At 34.5% G+C, this 18,145-nt stretch overlaps 1 protein-coding gene across 1 annotated transcript in view; it reads right to left on the bottom strand.

Annotated features, from left to right (window-relative positions):
* GLRA2 (glycine receptor alpha 2) overlaps positions 1-16,516 on the bottom strand; it is a 296,188-nt gene extending 279,672 nt beyond the window's left edge. Inside the window, exons 1-3 of the mRNA XM_072617038.1 lie at positions 16,421-16,516; positions 15,809-15,885; positions 13,561-13,694 (exon numbers count right to left, since the gene is read on the bottom strand). Coding sequence (XP_072473139.1) covers positions 13,561-13,694; positions 15,809-15,885; positions 16,421-16,516 — 307 coding nt within the window. The remainder of the gene's footprint in view (positions 1-13,560; positions 13,695-15,808; positions 15,886-16,420) is intronic.
* Between the last annotated feature and the right edge of the window lie 1,629 nt (positions 16,517-18,145).

Genomic DNA, 18,145 nt, shown 5'->3' with positions numbered 1-18,145 from the left:
AATAATTTGTGGTATACGACTGTGATGGAGTGCTCTAAGAAATTAAGGAGGGATTCAGAAAAACATAGGAAGACCTATAAGTTAATGAAAAGTGAAATGAGAATAAGCAGGAGATCACTGTGCATAATAACAGCAATATTATAATGATGGTCAACTATGAAAGATTTAGATACTCTGAGCTATACAGCAATCCCAGACAATTCCAAAGGACTGATGATGAAAAAATGTCAGCCATCTCCAAAGAGAGAACTGATGAAGTCTGAGTACAAACTGAAGTATAATTATCTCACTTTGTTGTTTTTTTTTTTGTCTTGTTTGTGACATGGCTAATATGGAAATATAGTTTGCATGATTTCAATGTATAATTCATATGATATTGTTTGCCTTCTCAGTGGGTTTGGGAGTAGCAGGAAGGAGGAAAAGAATCTAGAAGTAAATAAATAATAAATTAAGAAAGATAAAAGAACACAGTTTAAAAAGAATGTCAAAGAACAAATCATTAAAATAAAAAAAATTTCAATAAAGATAAAGACAAGAATATGACAAGAGCTTAAAATTTGTGGTATACGGCCAAAATAGTACTTAGGGGAGAATTTGTATCTCTTAATGTGTACATCAGTAAAAGAGAGAAAGAGCAGATCAAAGAACTGGGCATGTAATAAAAAAAAAAAAAAAACATTAAAAAAGCAAATTAAAAATCTTCAATTATTCACCACAATGCAAATCCTGAAGAGAGATGAATAAAACTGGAAGTAAAAACAAACAAACATTGAAATAATAAATAAAACTAGGAGCTACTTTTATGTAGGGAAAACAATAAAATAAGTAAACCCTTGGTTAATTTTATTTTAAAAAAGAAAGAAGAAAACAAAATAAAAAGTATCAAAAAATGAAAAGGGTATATGCACTACCAAGGAAGATGAAATTAAAACAATTATTAGAAATTATTTTGCTAAATTATGTGCCAGAAAAACCGATAATTTAAATGAAATGAACATTTTAAAAAATGTATCCTGCCCAGAATAGCAGAAGAGGAAAGAGAATACTTAAATAATCTTAGAAAAAAAAGAAATCAACAAACCATCAATGAGCTCCATAAGAAAAAAATCCCCAGCCCCAGCTGGATTTAGAAGTGAACTCTACCAAATATTTACAGAACATTTAATTCCAATAATATGGGAACTTTTGGAAAAATAGTCAAGGAAAGAGTCCTACCAAATTCCTTTTCTGACACAAATAGTAATTTACTACTGTGGATTTGCATCTAAATATTCTACTGATCCATCAATGTATTTCTTTGTGGTGTCAGATTACTTTGATGATTAGTACTATGTAATATAGTTTGAAATCTGGAACTGCTAGGTTACCTTCACATTTTTAATTGATGGACCTGATCCTCTTCACCTTTTGTTCTTCCAGATGAATTGTGTTATTTTTTTAATTGTATAAAATGATTTTTTGGTAATTTGATTGGTGTGTATGGCACTGAATAAGTAGGGGAAAAAAATAAAAGGTATCAGTCCTGGGAAAATTGCACTGTTAGAGGAGTTGTGAATTTATGCCACCATTTTGGAGAGCTTTGGAACTATGCCCAAAGGGTTAGAAAACTGTGTATACCCTTTGACCTAGAAATAGAAGTACTAGGTCTGTACCTCAAAGAGATTTACAAAAGGTGAAAGGATTGGCAGTACAAAAATATTTATAGTAGCTCTTTGTGTGGTGGCAAAAAATTGGAAATTGAGGGGATGCCCATCAATTGGGGAATGGCTAAACAAGTTCTGGTACATGATTTTGATGGAATACTATTGTGCTATAGATGAACAGGATGTTTTCAGAAAACCTGAAAAGACTTACATTAACTCATGCAAAATGAAGTGAGCAGAACCAGGAGAACATTGTTGTAACAACAGCTATGTGGTAAAATGATCAAAAGTAATGATTTAGCTATTCTCAGACCCAAGACAATTTCAAAGCCCTGATGATGAAAAATGTTATCTACCTTCAGAGAGAGAACTGATGAACTCTGAATGTAGACTGAGTCATACCTTAAAAGAAACTCTTTCTCTGTTGATTTGGGCATATCTGTGTGTGTTTTCTTTTGTAATATGGCTAATATGGAAATATGTTTTTGCATGTCTTCACATGCATAATCAATATCAGCTTGCTTCCCTCCTCAAGGAAAGAGGGGAAGGAGGTAGTGAGAGAATTTAAAACTCAAAAATTTTAAAATGAATATTAATATCTTTACATGTAATTGAGCAATATAAAAACTGAGCAAAATAAAAGTATTTTTAAAGGAAGGTAATTTTGCCAGATGAAATGCAAATTCTCCAAAGGGGGTTAACATCTTAATCATTATCAGTCATGAATGCTTGAGTATAAATGAGTTTCAGTAATTAATTCATCCTGTAGATACCTCATTTCCAATTGTGAATAGGACTCAATTCTTTGTTCACTTTTCTCCTTTAGAAGGCTTGTTATGCTTTGGCTCATTTGGTGAAAGGTCCAAACTGTGACTATGGCTTAGGCCAAATTTAGCTCTAATGAGTTTGTAAGTTATTTTGGAATGATGCTACAGCTATGTAGGCAAGTCAGCATGGATGAATTTTTTCACACCCAAAATATAACCACTCTTTAAAAAATCATATGCTATATTTATCCCTCGTTGGCAATTGGCATTTCTGACTCATGCTTGGCACTTTGTTTATTACAGTACTGTTTCTATACGCTTTCTAAGTATGTCCCTGATTTGTTTTTAATTTTATCATTGTGAGTTTTGATCTTCAGGTTTTCACCCATACATAGCCACATATATATATATATATGTATATATATATATATATATACACACACACATACATATGGATGCATATACACATACATACATATATGTTCACATATGCATATATACTACCACTTCAAGGAAGAATTTTTCAAAAGGAGTGTATAGTCATTGGAGGGAGAGAAGGAGAAGATAGAACCTCTTCTATACAGCATATATGTATTCAATATATTTAAATTCCACACATGGATTAGGGACCCGCAACATGCAAGGCATAATTAGTCATCAGGAATATAGAAAGCAAAGCAAGATGTTCCTATCTTCATTGGCTTTGTATTCTACTGGGGGATAGGAGGGAAGAGAGAGAAAACAAATAAATATAAAATAAGGTAATGAGCAATTTCTCTCATTCTTCCACAGATTACACTCCAGACTTCTTCTAACATGCATCGGTTCTTCTTCCTACAGCACTGCTCCAGTCCTGGAATCCACACACTGGAATTTGTTGTTATTCATCCTTCATTTTCAAAGAAGACCAAGGCCATCAAGGGGTAATGTTGCAAACTGGATGTAAGTGAGGCAGAGCTGCACAAAGTCATCAGCCTCACTCTCTCCTCCAGAGTCATCATTTCTTCTGCTCTCATTTCTGTCCATATCCTATTACCTACCTCATTTCTACTTATTAAAATTTTACTTATTGAAATATCACCTCTTCTATGAAGTTGTTTCTTATCTCCACAATCAAAAGAGATGACTCCTTGTCCACATTCCCACTAAATTTCATTGTATTCTAACTGAAATTTAATATATTACTTTATATTATAGTAATTTCTTGTAATTTTATTCCCTGAATTGGACTATAAACTGGTGAGGAAGCAGTAACAAGAGAGATAATAAATACATTTCATTCCCAGGACAAAAGACACAAAAAGTATGCTCAAAAATCACATTTGAAGACAAATTTCATTGCAGCATCAAAGAGAGAGGGGAAGGAAAGGAGTGAGGGAAGGGAGAGAGAGAGAGAGAGAGAGAGAGAGAGAGAGAGAGAGAGAGAGAGAGAGAGAGAGAGAGAGAGAGAGAGAGACAGAGACAGAGACAGAGACACAGACAGACACAGAAAGACAGAGAGATACAGAGACAGACAGAGAGAAGCTGAGACAGACAGATGATCCAGAAAGACAGAGACAGAGTATCAGAAAGACAAGGACACAGAGATGGAGATAGAGGCAAAGACAGACAGACAGAAACAAAGTCAATAAGAGACAGAAGATAAACAAAGATAGAGACAGTAAAATAGAGAGAGGTAGAGGCAAAGAAGGGCTCAGTGTCGAGTCACAGCTCTGCAACACGAAGATAAGCACAATTAGATCACACAGCAGGAACTACTGAATTCAGCACACTTAATGTGCTGTGCTTTCCTCAACCTTTGGCCTCTGTGAGCAGCTGGGGATTGGGGTCTAGTGCAAGCAATCCTCCCTCACACTTGGAAACATGCACACACACACACACACCTGTCTCAGATAGATGAGTAATCGTTCCTATGGACAACATCTCGTTCATTTGTCACCCTTCTGAGAGTCTACTTGGGTCTATAGAACTTGGAAGTATGACATAAGATGAAATGGACAACATGTCCACATGGCCCTAGAGATAAAATATTTTTTATGTTATGCATGGCATATAGAAAGATTCACTTCCTGAAGGAAATCCCTCTGCATAATGTTTATTCATATTGTGATGAAATTCAGCAGACAAACTTATTGCTTTATTTTCAAAGAAAATTTCATTTAAATAAATTTCATTTAAATAGATAAAAGCTTAGTTTCAAAAGAAAAAAACACTAATGCATTTTGCACAGATCTGAACATTTCATTTCTTTAAATGCTTAATTTTTAAAATGGTATTTTCAGGAGACAGAAATTCTGACAACGGAATATCTAATAGAATAAAAAAAATGATAATGATCATAAATCAACTAAAAAATGGGAAGCTCACTCAATATGAGGAAAATGTCTTCATGTCTACAGAGGACTAACTTTGGTCATCACTTTCCTGATCTGATTAAATGAGACTGTGCTATGCACTCCATTCCTACCCTGGACTAATCCAACATCTTTGTCAAGGATTCTTATTAATAAACTCCACTGACTTCTTCTTACCTCTAAGATCAGATGTAAACTCTATTTGGCATTTAAAACCTGTCACCATCTGGCCCCAGTCTACCTTTCCAGCCTTATTGAACATTATTCCCCTTTATATTCCTGATGGCCCAAACTGGTCATATTCCTGTTGCTCATACATGATAATCAATTTTTCACCTATGCACTGCTTTCCTCCTCATTCCTGGAATGTATTCCTACCTCATCTCTATCTCCTAGAATCACTAGTCCCTTTTAAGATTAATCTCAAGCTCTGCCTTGTCTGATCTCCCCAACTGTTAGTGCCTTCCTCTCACAAATCACATTGTTATCTATTTTGTATAATCCTGTAGAAGTGCATGTTTATTCCCCTGAGAGAATGTAAGTTACCTGAGGGCAAGAACTGTCTTTATGCCCCCAGTGTGTAACACTGCCTCCTACATAGTGGGTGCTTAATAATTGCTTATTGAATTATAGTGAAGGAAAACCACAGAACTAAGGAATCACCAAATTGAAAGGGTTCTTTGCATTCTAGTCTAATTCGTGCCTGAGCAAGAATGCATATTATAGCACACTTGATACTGATATAATTTAATTATTACTCTAACCACCTTATTTTTTCAAAATGTGATTCAGATGGTAACTATGTCTAAGAAATGTTAAGTTATGTGCCCAAGGTTACATCCTGACTTTGTTCAAAGACTTCTGGTGAAGGGGAACATACTATCTAATGAGGCAGGCTATTCTAATTTTGGATAACTATCATGATTAAAAAGTTATTTTCTTATACCAAGACTAACCTGTTTTTTTGTATTTACCTAGTACTCCTAGTTAATCCTTCAGGAGTCAAACAGAACAAGTTTAACTGACCCTTTAACCACATGGAAGCCCTTCAAATATTGAAGACAGCTATTATGTCCCCTCTAAATCTTCTCTTCCTGAGGTTAAATGCCTATAGTTTTTTCAGTCAAGCAGATGGTATTCTGTTAAGACTATTCTCTGTCTTGTTTGCTCTCCTCTGGACATTGTCCATTTTGTCATAATGTTTCCTAAAATATTGTCCACATAACTTAGAACAATATCCCAGAAATTATGGGACCAGAATAGAATATAGAAGCACTATCACCTCCCTAGACCAGGAGAATATGCCTCTCTTAATGCAACCTCAGATTACTCAGACTTTTTTTGACTGTCATAAAGCCCAGTTGATTCATACTGAGTTTGCAATCTGATTAAACCTCAAGATCTCTTTTCAATAGAATACTATCATGTCATACCTCCCCATACTGAACTTGCAATTTTTTTTAAAGCCCAAATAAAGGATTTTATGTATATTCTTATTAAATATAATCCTATTAAATTCAGACTAATATTCTAACCTGACAAGGTGTTTTTGGATCATAAAACTTGTAACCTAGTGTATAAAATACCCAGCTTAGTTTTATGTCATTTGTAAATTTTGAGTCTGTTGTATGTGCCCTTACCCAAGTCAATGGAAAACTTAACTTTACCTAACTCAATAAACATTTTTAAAATGTCTACTATGTGCATGGTACTATTAGGCAATGAGGATTCAAAGACCAAAATGAAACAATCCCTCCTATCTATGAACTTACATTCTATTGAGAGGTGGGGGTGGGATACAATATGTAAGCAAATGCAGGATAATTTGAATAGGGAGAGAGCACTAAAATATTTCTGAACAAAATATGTATGTGGAATAGAAATTTTACTGATGTAAAAGAGTATGGAAATTGGAAAAATATTCACATATTTCTTTTTTTCCCATTGAACTGTAATACACAGAAACCTAGAAAGGGAGAGCGAAAATGGAAAAACCATACTAATGTCCATTAAATTGCTTAGAAATGGCATTTCTTCTATGACTAAGGACCACTTTTGACTTTTTTCTTTCTTTGCAATACCTTAAATGTGACCACATCTCAAACTTTTATTCATCATCACAATCATTATCAAATTTCTTAACTGTTTTATGACGTTCATGATGTTATTCTAGTGAGGTAAGAGTTGCAAAGTAAAGAGATTAGAACCATTTTCATATTATGACTGAAGAGCACGGAACCTGGAATTAGGAGATTCAGGTTTCTAATGATCTTTCCCACTTAACGGTATATGGTCTTGTGCAACTGAAAAACTTTATTCAGTGAAGAGGTGTGTGTGTGTGTGTTTGTGTGTGTGTGTGTGCGTGTGTGTGTGTGTGTGTTTACACAGGTCATGTAGCATAGAGATGAAGAGCTGTGGTAAGATGATCTGGGTTCAAAATCTTTTTCTGACACTTATTAGCTACATTACAGGAGACAATTACTCAACATATATGTTCTTCAGGGATTTCCCTAGCACTTCTCTCCAAAATGATAGAGCAACAAAATCTTTGGGATATTCTCAAGTTATCAAATAGCCTTAAACCCCTGCTCTATGCCAGACACTGCTAAGCACTAGGGATACAAAGAAAAGCAAGGAACACAAACAACTATGTATAAACAAGATATACACAGAACAGGTTGGAGATAATGCCAAAAGAAAAACACTAGTGTTATTAGAATTGGGAAATCCCTCTGCTGCGTGACCTAGTTATGTTATACAAAGTACTATAAATACTATATAATGTACCACATAAGCTGCTTCTATGTGGTTTCCTTGATTTTATGTTTTCTCTTTTCTCTCTTCCTCTTCAGTTCAGTAGATATCATCTCCCTTGCCTGTCACTGTGAATCCTTTATTACCTCCTTGTTGTCTTGTTTAAGTTGCTTTTCCATTGTGTTTGACTCTTTATGATTCCCATTTGCCATTTTTTTCTCCAGCTCATTTTGCAGATGAGCAAACTGAGGGAAACAGTTAAATCACTTGCCCAGGGTCACACAGCTAGTAAGTGTCTGAGGCCAGATTTGAACTGGTCTGATGCCAGGTCCAGCATTCTATCCTCTGTGTTACCCAGATGCCTTTATTACCCCTACTAATACTCATCTATCATTACAACTACAACAAATTAGAAATGTTGAATCTCATATTAGATCAGAGCATCAGATTTTGATCTGGAGGGGATCTCGAAGATCATTTAGTTTAACCTTTTTCATTTTACAAAGGAGGTAACTGAAATTCAGCAAGCTTAAAGAATTGCCCAAAATCATACTGGCAGGGATTCACATCCTCCTGATCCAAATTGAAATGCAATGCTCTTTTCATCACAACTCAGCTGCTTCTGTACTTACTTGTCTTTTCTCCTGTGCTTGTCAAAAAGCATAACTATTTCCTCAGTTTCCTCATCTGTAAAGTGTGGGTGCTGCGCTAGATAAGCTGTAAGATTTCTTCTATCTCTAAATCTATGATCCATTCATCCTGTTACCTACCACAAAACACTGTTTTGTGTGTTTTAGAAACATAAAGCCCTAAAATTTAGGCTAATTACTATTAATATTACCATCAATGGTACCATCATCATAGCCAACATCATTTTTGTTATTGTTATTTTTAATGCTCTTCTCTTCATTCTGTAGAAGATAATGGTCTTTAGGAACACTTTCCACCCATTCATTCTTTTATGTGATCTCCTATGCAGTGACAAGACCAACTTGTTCCCTCTCTCTTACTACCTTAATCATGTCTCAGAAAATGACTTTGAGATTTCCTTATGACCTCTCAAGCTGACTAAAAGTGACTCATATCTATGCGATATTCAGGATTTCCCAAAGCACCGTATCCCCTGCTTCCTAAAATATATAGTTTCCTTAGCTTTCTACCTACAGCCAATTTCCTATCATAACTTCATTGGGCAGTAATTTATTGTATGTTCTATTCTTGGTACACAAAATATACTGACATTATGATTGACCACATGTCCAAAGAAAAAGTACTATTGAGATATATTTAGTAGAGATTCTGATTTTCTTACTTTTTAAAACAATGCCACTGCTTTTTTTTTTTTAATACAGAAGCAAGAAAAGCAAATGCAATATTCAGAAAGCTTGTAAGTCTTAGTTGAGAAGGCAACTCACAGTGACAACAGGTCATCCAGATTTACCATATTGTAATTTCTTTGGTCACTGTGACACTAATTCAGACATCCAAGGTATTCATACAAGTAGATGCTACATTGATATTTCCACAGAGAGGTGATTCCAAAGATGATCAATCTTTGGTTGCGTCCTCTCAGGGCCCATTAGTAAATGGGGAACCATGGAATTTAAATTTATAATTTAAGCAATAATATCAACAAGCTTTGAAAATGGGAAAAGTATCTTATAAGTCACTGTGAATATGACTACAAAGATTCTGAATAGTCTTTTCATGAAATTTTGAAGGGGCTGCTAGGTGATACAGCCATGGAGTTATGAGGAACTGAGATCAAGTCCAACTTCAGGCACTTGTCACTTACTGGCTTTGTGATCCTGGACAAGTCAGTTAAACCTAATTGCCCCACAGAAAAAGAAAGTTTGAGTAAATATGCATAAATTATTGAAGAAAATAGATTATTTTGATGACAACTTATCTGAAGCAGATCAAGCAATTTTATAGAATGGGGCTCCTCCTCCTCCTTTTCCTTTCAGTTTTACTGTTCTTCCTACTCCTAACCTTCCTCTTTCTTCCACTGCCTCTCTTCTTTCCTCATCATAAATAGCCGAACAACTACCTAAATCAAAGTTAGGTAGTACAATTGTTATTATCACTATTTCACTAATTTGGAAACTAAGGCGAGGTAATGTGGTCTCATAAACGCCTACCTTCCATCACAATACAGCTCAGCTGCTGTGATTGACAAAGAGTTACCTGATTCTCTCTCAAGAAATTGCTTTGTGTTACTTTGTATCTATTTCACATTTACTTATCTTTACACAGGTTATGTCCTCCCAGAAGAATGTATGCTCCTTGAAGTTAGGGATTACTGTTCTTGTTGCTTTTGTAATTCAGTGCCTTTCACACAGAAGGTATTTGATAAATATTGGTTGAATTTACTTGATATTCTTTCACAACTCTTTGTAGAAAGCATTGCATCTTTAGGCAGATCTCCTGCCTGGTCACTACTCCTTAATTTACCCTCTTAGGTGGAGGGGGAGAGGATTGTAGCCATTTGATTCTAAGACTTGTTTACCCTTAGTACTGATTCAAAGTTCTTGGAGTATGCCTGTTGTTCCTTTTTCCAGGGAAGAGGGAAGACCCCTTTAAGTAACAGAGGAAGAGCAGAAAGACAGAGAGGTTTGGTTTAACTCTAACTGTGCATTATTTACATTCATAATTTATTACCATTTATAATCTCAAAGATTAAGAAATGAATTCTGCTACTTATTCATTCTAGGTGAACAAACTATGTTGAAAAGAAATAAACCAAGCATTCAGAAGCTGCTAGGCATTCTCATTTGGAAGTAAGGATAATTTCTACCCTAGTTTTCTGGATGACTCTGAGAGAAAGTGGCAGGTACATGGAGTTATCACAGTATAGGGAGGGTAGGGGAAACATTTATTTAGTTTGAGAAGATGTATGAAAAGCTAGGAGGAAAAGACCCCATAGACAGCAGGATTATTTGGGATTGCCTGATCAATCTCACTTAAAGAAAAATCATCTATTACTTGACTCATTCCCAAACTTAATGTTGTCATCTTGAGTTCTAGAATAATCCAGAAGGTATCTTTGTGTATTTCCTTATTACTTACTAAAATTCCAACATATGTATTTTTACATACATACATATATATGCATATATATGAATATATATATATAAACTATGCTTAGAATCTCATCCTAATTAATCAAATATTATTTATTTAATAAACCAGGCAGACCTCCTTTCCCAATAGTGGTAATATCTTGATTTCTCTACTAAATTTATTAGGTCCTGGTATTAAAAATTCAAATTATTGAAACACAGTTTGTTAACAATGAAATATACATATATATTATATATATGATTATTGCAAAAGTTGTAGCTGTGATGAGGATGACGGCCAATTACCACAAATCTTCACTGAAAGTGCAGATAACTTTTCTTCGCTTTGGAGAGCACAATCCCTCACCAGCTAGTTCATTCAGGAAAACAAGTAAAGTCTCTTCTCAAGTAACCTCTTCATTCTCTTTGCCAGATAAAGGTTACAATAATCTCATTAAAATATTTCTCTGTCTCCTTTTTCTCTTTTTACCCCTAGTCTCTCTCCAACTATAAAAGGAAAACAATCTCTTTGACTTCTATGAAGCCCTGAATCTTAATAGATTTTCTCCAGAGTCACTATTCATAAAATTTTCTTTGTTTCTCCATAAAAATAACAGTTAAGAGAGTTCAAACAAGAAAGGAGTTTTCCTTCATCTTCTTTTTCTCTGTCTTTTCCAGTTTGCCTCCTAGATTCAAATTAAATTCACACTGACAGACACAAACACATCACCACCACCACCATCACCAATAACAACAGCAACAACGTAGAAAATCTCATAAAGTGAATTACAATTGTTTCTCTGTTTTTAAGAGGACAGTATAATTTCCATAGCTTTGGTAGGATTAGCTTCTGAAGAAATGATTTTGTTCTAATTTGTACAGCATTAATTATTAGAAAGAATTTTCTTATATCAAGCATGAAATTGCTACTCTTAAACTTCCACTTATTGATCCTAATTCTGACCTATGGCACCAATGGTAACATCTAGTGTCTCTTCTATACAACAGCATTTCAAACACTTGAAGACAGTTTTCATGTTCCACTTTACTCAAATCTTCTCTTCTCCAGACTAAACATCCCTGGTTATTTTAACATTACATGCCATGAGTTCAAGGCCCTTCATTCTCCTGATTATCTTCCTTTCAACACCATCTTATCAATGTCCCTCCTAAATATGGTAGCCCAAACTATACACCTCATACAAAAATGTAGTAGAATTTTGCCTGATAGATTTGAAATGAATTGTAAATGTTATGAAAGATTCTAAAAGAGAAAGATGCTGCAATTAATTAAATTAGGAGAAAAAGTCAACTGGGGCCATCAATGGCTTAATGTATAAGTATTGGATATTCACCTTTTTGCCCTTGTAAAGTTATTAAGACGTTCCAATTTAAGTGCAATGCTCATGAAAAGCTACTTCAGTCCATTAATTATTTGACAAATTTCTGAAAGCAAGATCACATTTTGCTGAAACTACCATTTTGTTCTACCCTGACTCTATAGGTAGAAGTGATATGCAGAGTAGTAATGGTTCTTCTTCTTTACACTTATCTCTCATTTTGCCACTTCAGACCATTGGGAAAAAAAGAAGAATTTACTATCAGTAGCTTCTGCTAAGTCACTTAATCTGGGAGTATTCATTAGTAAACAGTATGACTAATAAATATATATATGAATACTCTCATTGAGAACTAATTTTTACTTCATAAGTTAAAAAATTTAATAAAAAGAAAAGATGCAAATAAGAAATGAGATGTTTATAGATCTCCTGCTATGTTGGCTTCCTATGGAAAATGTTCTACAAATCAAGCTAATTAAATAAGTTCTTGCTTTGTCAAAGCTTGCATTTTTTTTCTCTTTTTCTGCCCTCTATGAAATGTGTGTGTAGTTGTACACATTTAGAAGTGTAGAATTCATAGAAGCAATGGATCTGGCAACCATATTCAGGATTGCTAATAATAAAGCCAGTCACAAACTTCAACAAAGCTATGCAATTGAATTGCTAATGAAAGTAAAGTACTCTGAAAGAATGAATGTAGAATATCTAGGGTATTCTAGTTTTCTTCTTTTTAATAATGTTAAACATTTTCTGCCTGTTTTATGTTAAAATCTTTCAAAATAAAAAGCAACCCTTTCAAATATGTCATTTTAAATTTAATTTCATATACAAAATAATAAAATTCTGATTAATGAGGAACTACTAAAAAGTGACATTGTTAGATGCATGTCAGAAGAAAAGTGCCTAGACCAAGTAAATAAACACCAATTCAAAATTGCCATAATGTCTGCATGTCTCTAACTTAAATCCATGCTTTTCCAGTTGTAATAATGGACAACACTTTGGAATGTATCTCTAACAGTAAATGAAATCATTTACTTTACTGACAAAGAAAAAAATTAACCAATATATGAACTTTACATCTCTATGACTATCTTAACCACAGGATTTAAGAGGAAAGTCAAGGAATCTACAGAGAAACAAAGTAACTGAGTCTAGTCATTGTTATTAAACCTAGATATCTTAGACACAGAACTATGGAGGCAGAGGTGCTCTGTTTGAGTGGGGTTCTATAGTTACCTGGAATTTAGATATTAAAAAATATTTTTTTAGTATAGTCATTTCATCTCTACCAATTAAAAACGCTTGTGAGGATTCTAGTGTGTATTAATGATTTAGATACTCATCTTTTCACCATTGCCACATTTTTTTTTTTAAATCTAGGAAACATAGAAATGTTTCCTGACACATTTCTAAACAACTTTCATCAAATACAAATGAGAGTTTTTCTAAGTATCCAGGAGGAAGCATCAATTCTGAACTATTCATGACTGGTTCATCAAGAGTTTGAAACACCACCACTAAGAAAGGGTACCATGTGAGACCAGACCTACTCAGGAAAATCTTCCTAATTAGAAGCCCTACAAAGCATCTATAAGAAGACTTCCAAAACATCCATCATAAAATTAAAAAGACCTTACCTTTAAAATTAGGTCTGATTCTTGCATCATATCCTGATGTCCTTCCCATTAATTTGTCCAAGAAATCTGAAGGAGACATGGACTGTGAGGGGGGTTTTCCAGATCTGGAATCATGGTCTTTGCAGAAAGCCGTCCTAAACAGATAATTAGATCAATTAGTAATGAGTCTATTCTTGAAGTTAGAAAAGCACATTGAGAAACACATATTTTTTTTGGAGGGAGGAGGAAGGATTTCTCCAGTTTTATGCAAAAATACTTGAAGTATTACAAATACTCAGATAGAAAAAGTTCAAACTCTTTCTAGTAACATTTGAATTTGAATATACTCTAAAGCTAACTACAATAAATGAAAAATGTAAAACATCAAATATTCCCAAAGATCTCAAATTTCATCTATCAGGAAGTGGAGATGACATATGGTTCATGCTGTTCAGAAAGGAAGAGTGCTTTTTTAAACCCGAATGACAATGTTGACTTTTGCATTATGCTCTTCTGTTAACACCATTTTCCAGTAAACTTAAACTTATAAGTGTTCAAACATTTCAGCCCTAAATGGAAAAACTCATTTTAGTGAAAATTGTTGCACATAACCAGCAAACTGAAACAAATCACTCACTTACTTCTCAATTATTAATTTCCTCTCTATCTATGTATCATTAGTTATTTTCAAAGCAATTACTATCTAAAAGGTAACATATTAATGGAATTTAAATTCCATTGAAAACTGTATTAGCAATGAACATATCATGTATTCCTATTCTTTTTATCGACTCTTCTTTATTTCTAGACACATAAATTAGGGACTCTCAACTGAAGTTTTTTTAAGTTGGTTCATTGTGTCTTTGAAATAATAAAGTACAAGTTTAATTGAAAAATTTTCAAACTATCATTTCCTCATTAAAAGTAATAAAGGGTTCATTAAATGAACAGATTTGGTTTTAAGGGATATAAATCCTATTATAAACTATATTGAAAAACTGGACTCCAGCAATTCTTTGCTAAAGAATGAATTGTATTTTCTGTGTACTTTTAATAGTACTTTCCATTAACTCTTGTTAAGCCTGTCACTTCACAAGAAACCACATTATTTTCAGTTTTTCAAACAAGTAGTATTAATTATAAATGCTAGGATAATATTGTGACCATTTAATAGGTTTAAAATGGTTATAATATAATCACTTAGAAACATATTTAGGTGTGTATGTTGAATGAAACAGTTGATGACGATGGTAAAATCTAGCCTAACCCCCAACCTCTTCATTTGTAGTGAGAAGTGTAACCCTGATGAGGACATAGTAGGTTGGGCAAGTACTCATGGTATTATTGCCACAGTCTTGCATTGAATTCCATGAGCATTGTATACAAAAACCTTCATACTGAATGAAAATGAAATGAAAAAATACTGCACTTTAGGGTATAAGCATTCCTTACCTAAAAACTTCCCTGAAACCCCATCATGTCTCTTGCCATCATGGTCTGGATGACTTTTTCACTTACTTGGAATAACCTGACACATTGGCGTTCCGCTTGTTTTGACAATTTGTAAATGAGGTACTCATTACAAGCAAGTAAATTATAACACCCCTCTTATTATAATCATATATATTTTCCCCCTTGTGCAGAAAAATATATATTGAATATTAATGGTACTATCTTTAAACAATCTTAGAATTCTATCTGGGTGAAAAGAAAGTAGATTGGGCTGGAAGGAGGTAAGAGATCTTTTCCCTTTGTTTGAGGTTTCAAGAAAATTCCTGAATAGTGCTTCTCTTAAGTGAGCTTGAGACTGTTGAGATATCATAGGGATCCCAGGTTGTCTGGGGATTGGTGAGGGGGAATCCTTTTTCCTTTGTTAACTATAACAGTCGTCTTTAGTTAATGGTTTAAATCATTTTTCTAACTCGAAAAATTCAGGCAGGCATCTTTCTAAACAACTTTCAACAAAATAGGAAAGGAAAAAGAATACATCTCTACATGAAAAATTAAAACAGTATGCAACTGATGCTACCTTGATATTATATTTGTGTGTGTTGAAATCCAACGAGTAAGAAGATGCATCTTAAAACTTGGTTTTTTGATATTTTGCCAAAAAAAAGCTCTTTCAATGAACAAAAGCAATTTAACTCTCCCCCATACAATCAAAATGAGATGGGTTCAGACAATGCAAAAGAGATTTATGTGACATTTTCCCTTCTATTCAGTTCTATTTCTTTTAGTAAATATTAGCATGCAAAGTCGTATCACCTACCTGAAGTGGTTTGTCTCTAAGAAAAATGCAAACAAGGCTGTCAAAATGTTCACTAGCTGCCGGTTCATTCCTGTTTCCTGTGAAGATTGTGGAAAATATCCCAGAAATGATGCCAGAAAGAAGCTAGGAGAAAGTACCTTTTATTGTCCAGATTCAAAATCTGTCAATAATCTAATTTCCTTGAAAATCAAAAAAAGATGTGGATTTGTATAGTTTGGGGAGAAAAAATAAAAGGTGCCAGTCCTGAGAATCATGGTCAGGTCAAACCGAGGCTCACTACCATCAGCCGACAAAAGAGAGAAAATACATCAGAACTGGTGACTCCCCCAACTGCTTTTCACTAAATAATAAAAACGCTGCTACCTTAAGCGCATCACCATGCAAAAAGGAATGGTGACAATGCCATTCTGGAAGTCTGGCTGCTAAAGCTTTGATTTTATTCTCTTTCTATTTGGTAAAATCCTGTCCCTAAAAAAATCTTCTCTTTATGAAAGGAGTTGTAAATGAAGAGAAAGAAGGGGCAGTGTGTTTTGGGGTGGGGTATGTGGGGAAATTTGGTAAGCTCCTGTGCAGGAATGAGAGCGATGGAAAGAGACAGGGACGTGATCTTACCCAGCCTATAAATTTCAGCACTTGGACAGCTCTAAGCTCTGTAGTGCGCATGTTTCCTTCTTCAGTCTTGTTGGGGCGGGGGACAGGGAGAAACATTTAACAGAGAACGTGACTGGAGTCCAAACCCCGGCCAAGAGTGGTCCTACAGTAAGCAACGAGTGTTCTGAATGGGTCCTTTGGTGAAAAGGAGAGAGAAGAGATGAAGAGGGAAGAATAGGTGAGGGAGATTATTTAGATTCATGGAAGTATGAGTCTGGGGGCTATGGATAGAGTGGGATTTGAGCTAAAATATAAATGAAAAGAAATGAAGAGAATGGGGGAAGGGGTATATGGACATTTTAAGTATGGAGGAATGAATCTGGAGTTCTTAAAGTTTAAGAAGGAGAGTTGGGATTTTCACTCACATGGTGAATGTGGGAGAAAATAGATTGTGGATGCAAGTGAAGGGAGCAAGGTGAGCGCAGCTTTAAGAATTTTCCATGGTCCAGGAGATGCATACGTTAATTCAGATTCCATTTTTATCTCTATAGTATTACAATAATCTTTCCCCTTATGTTCAACCCATTGTTTTCCTAGAAAACCCTATCCTTCTAAGATGTGTAAGACATCCCCTGAATTTCCTCTTCTAACTGAACTCCACCCCTACCATACTCACAGTAGCGTCTTTCCTTTAATAGGAACTCAGATTTTTTTGGTAATGCTCTTTACTACTTCACTAATTTATATGACAGAACAAAAGACCAGAAGGGGGCAGTAGTAACCTGTTTCTGCCCTTGCTGAAGGTGATAGGCCAAGGCTACCTGGAAAAAAGAGAGAAGTACTAAAGGAGGGCAAGTGTTAATTTTAAAGGATGTCATGTTAAGGAATTGCCTTCCAAAAGTTTTCTTTTGGTTACACAGAAAAGTCAGAAAGGAAGAATGGAGAGCTTCATGGGAAAATAAATGTGAAATGTAAGCCCAACTAAAGGTAGCTTTGTATATAAAAGATTAAAATTACCCTTGTCATACCACAGTAGCTCTGGTTTTTAAATAATCTAATTAGGAGGGTAACAATATATTTCTGTGAGGATTTTAATCAGGTTTGGGAGAATAAACTTTCAAGTGATCTATATTCACTTATGTAATGGGACATAGATCTAGAAATAGGTTATATATATATACACAGATTTGACTTAAACACACATAAATATGCACCCTAAAACCTGAGTTTTTCCTCAAAACATAGGTATGATCCCACTTTAAAAAGTATAATTCATCCCAAAAATACACTGCCTACTTAACAGATTAGTTGTTCCTTGAGTGCATTTAGGATCATTTCAGTCGAGGTAAAAATAACCAATAGTAGAAAAAAAGAGTTATGAGTTATGATGTAGACGGAAACATTCCTGATATATTGGTTTCTGCATTCTTGCTCCATGCCTCATCATCTCGTAATGCAACCTCATGGTGAATTTATCCTACAGTTCTGGTCCCTAAGTAAAGTCAATGCTTAGAAATAAATTATCTTAACTGAAATTGCCTAGAAGATAATATATAAGAAAAAGTTCCCTTTTCAATTTGCCTTAAAAATTTAAATGGAGAAGTTTCTGGGTAAGCGCAACTCTTTTGTGCCATATTTCCACCTCTACCATTCTGAGCCTAGTGTAAGGAGACTTCAGCAAGGTCTGTGGTAGTGGTTGTCTCATTCAGATGCTCATGCTTAATACATTTCTAAGAAGGAGAAAAG

Source organism: Notamacropus eugenii, chromosome 5 (genome assembly GCF_028372415.1).
Source record: "Notamacropus eugenii isolate mMacEug1 chromosome 5, mMacEug1.pri_v2, whole genome shotgun sequence".
Classification (NCBI taxonomy): Eukaryota; Metazoa; Chordata; class Mammalia; order Diprotodontia; family Macropodidae; genus Notamacropus; species Notamacropus eugenii.
This window is presented reverse-complemented; position numbering and strand designations above follow the sequence as displayed.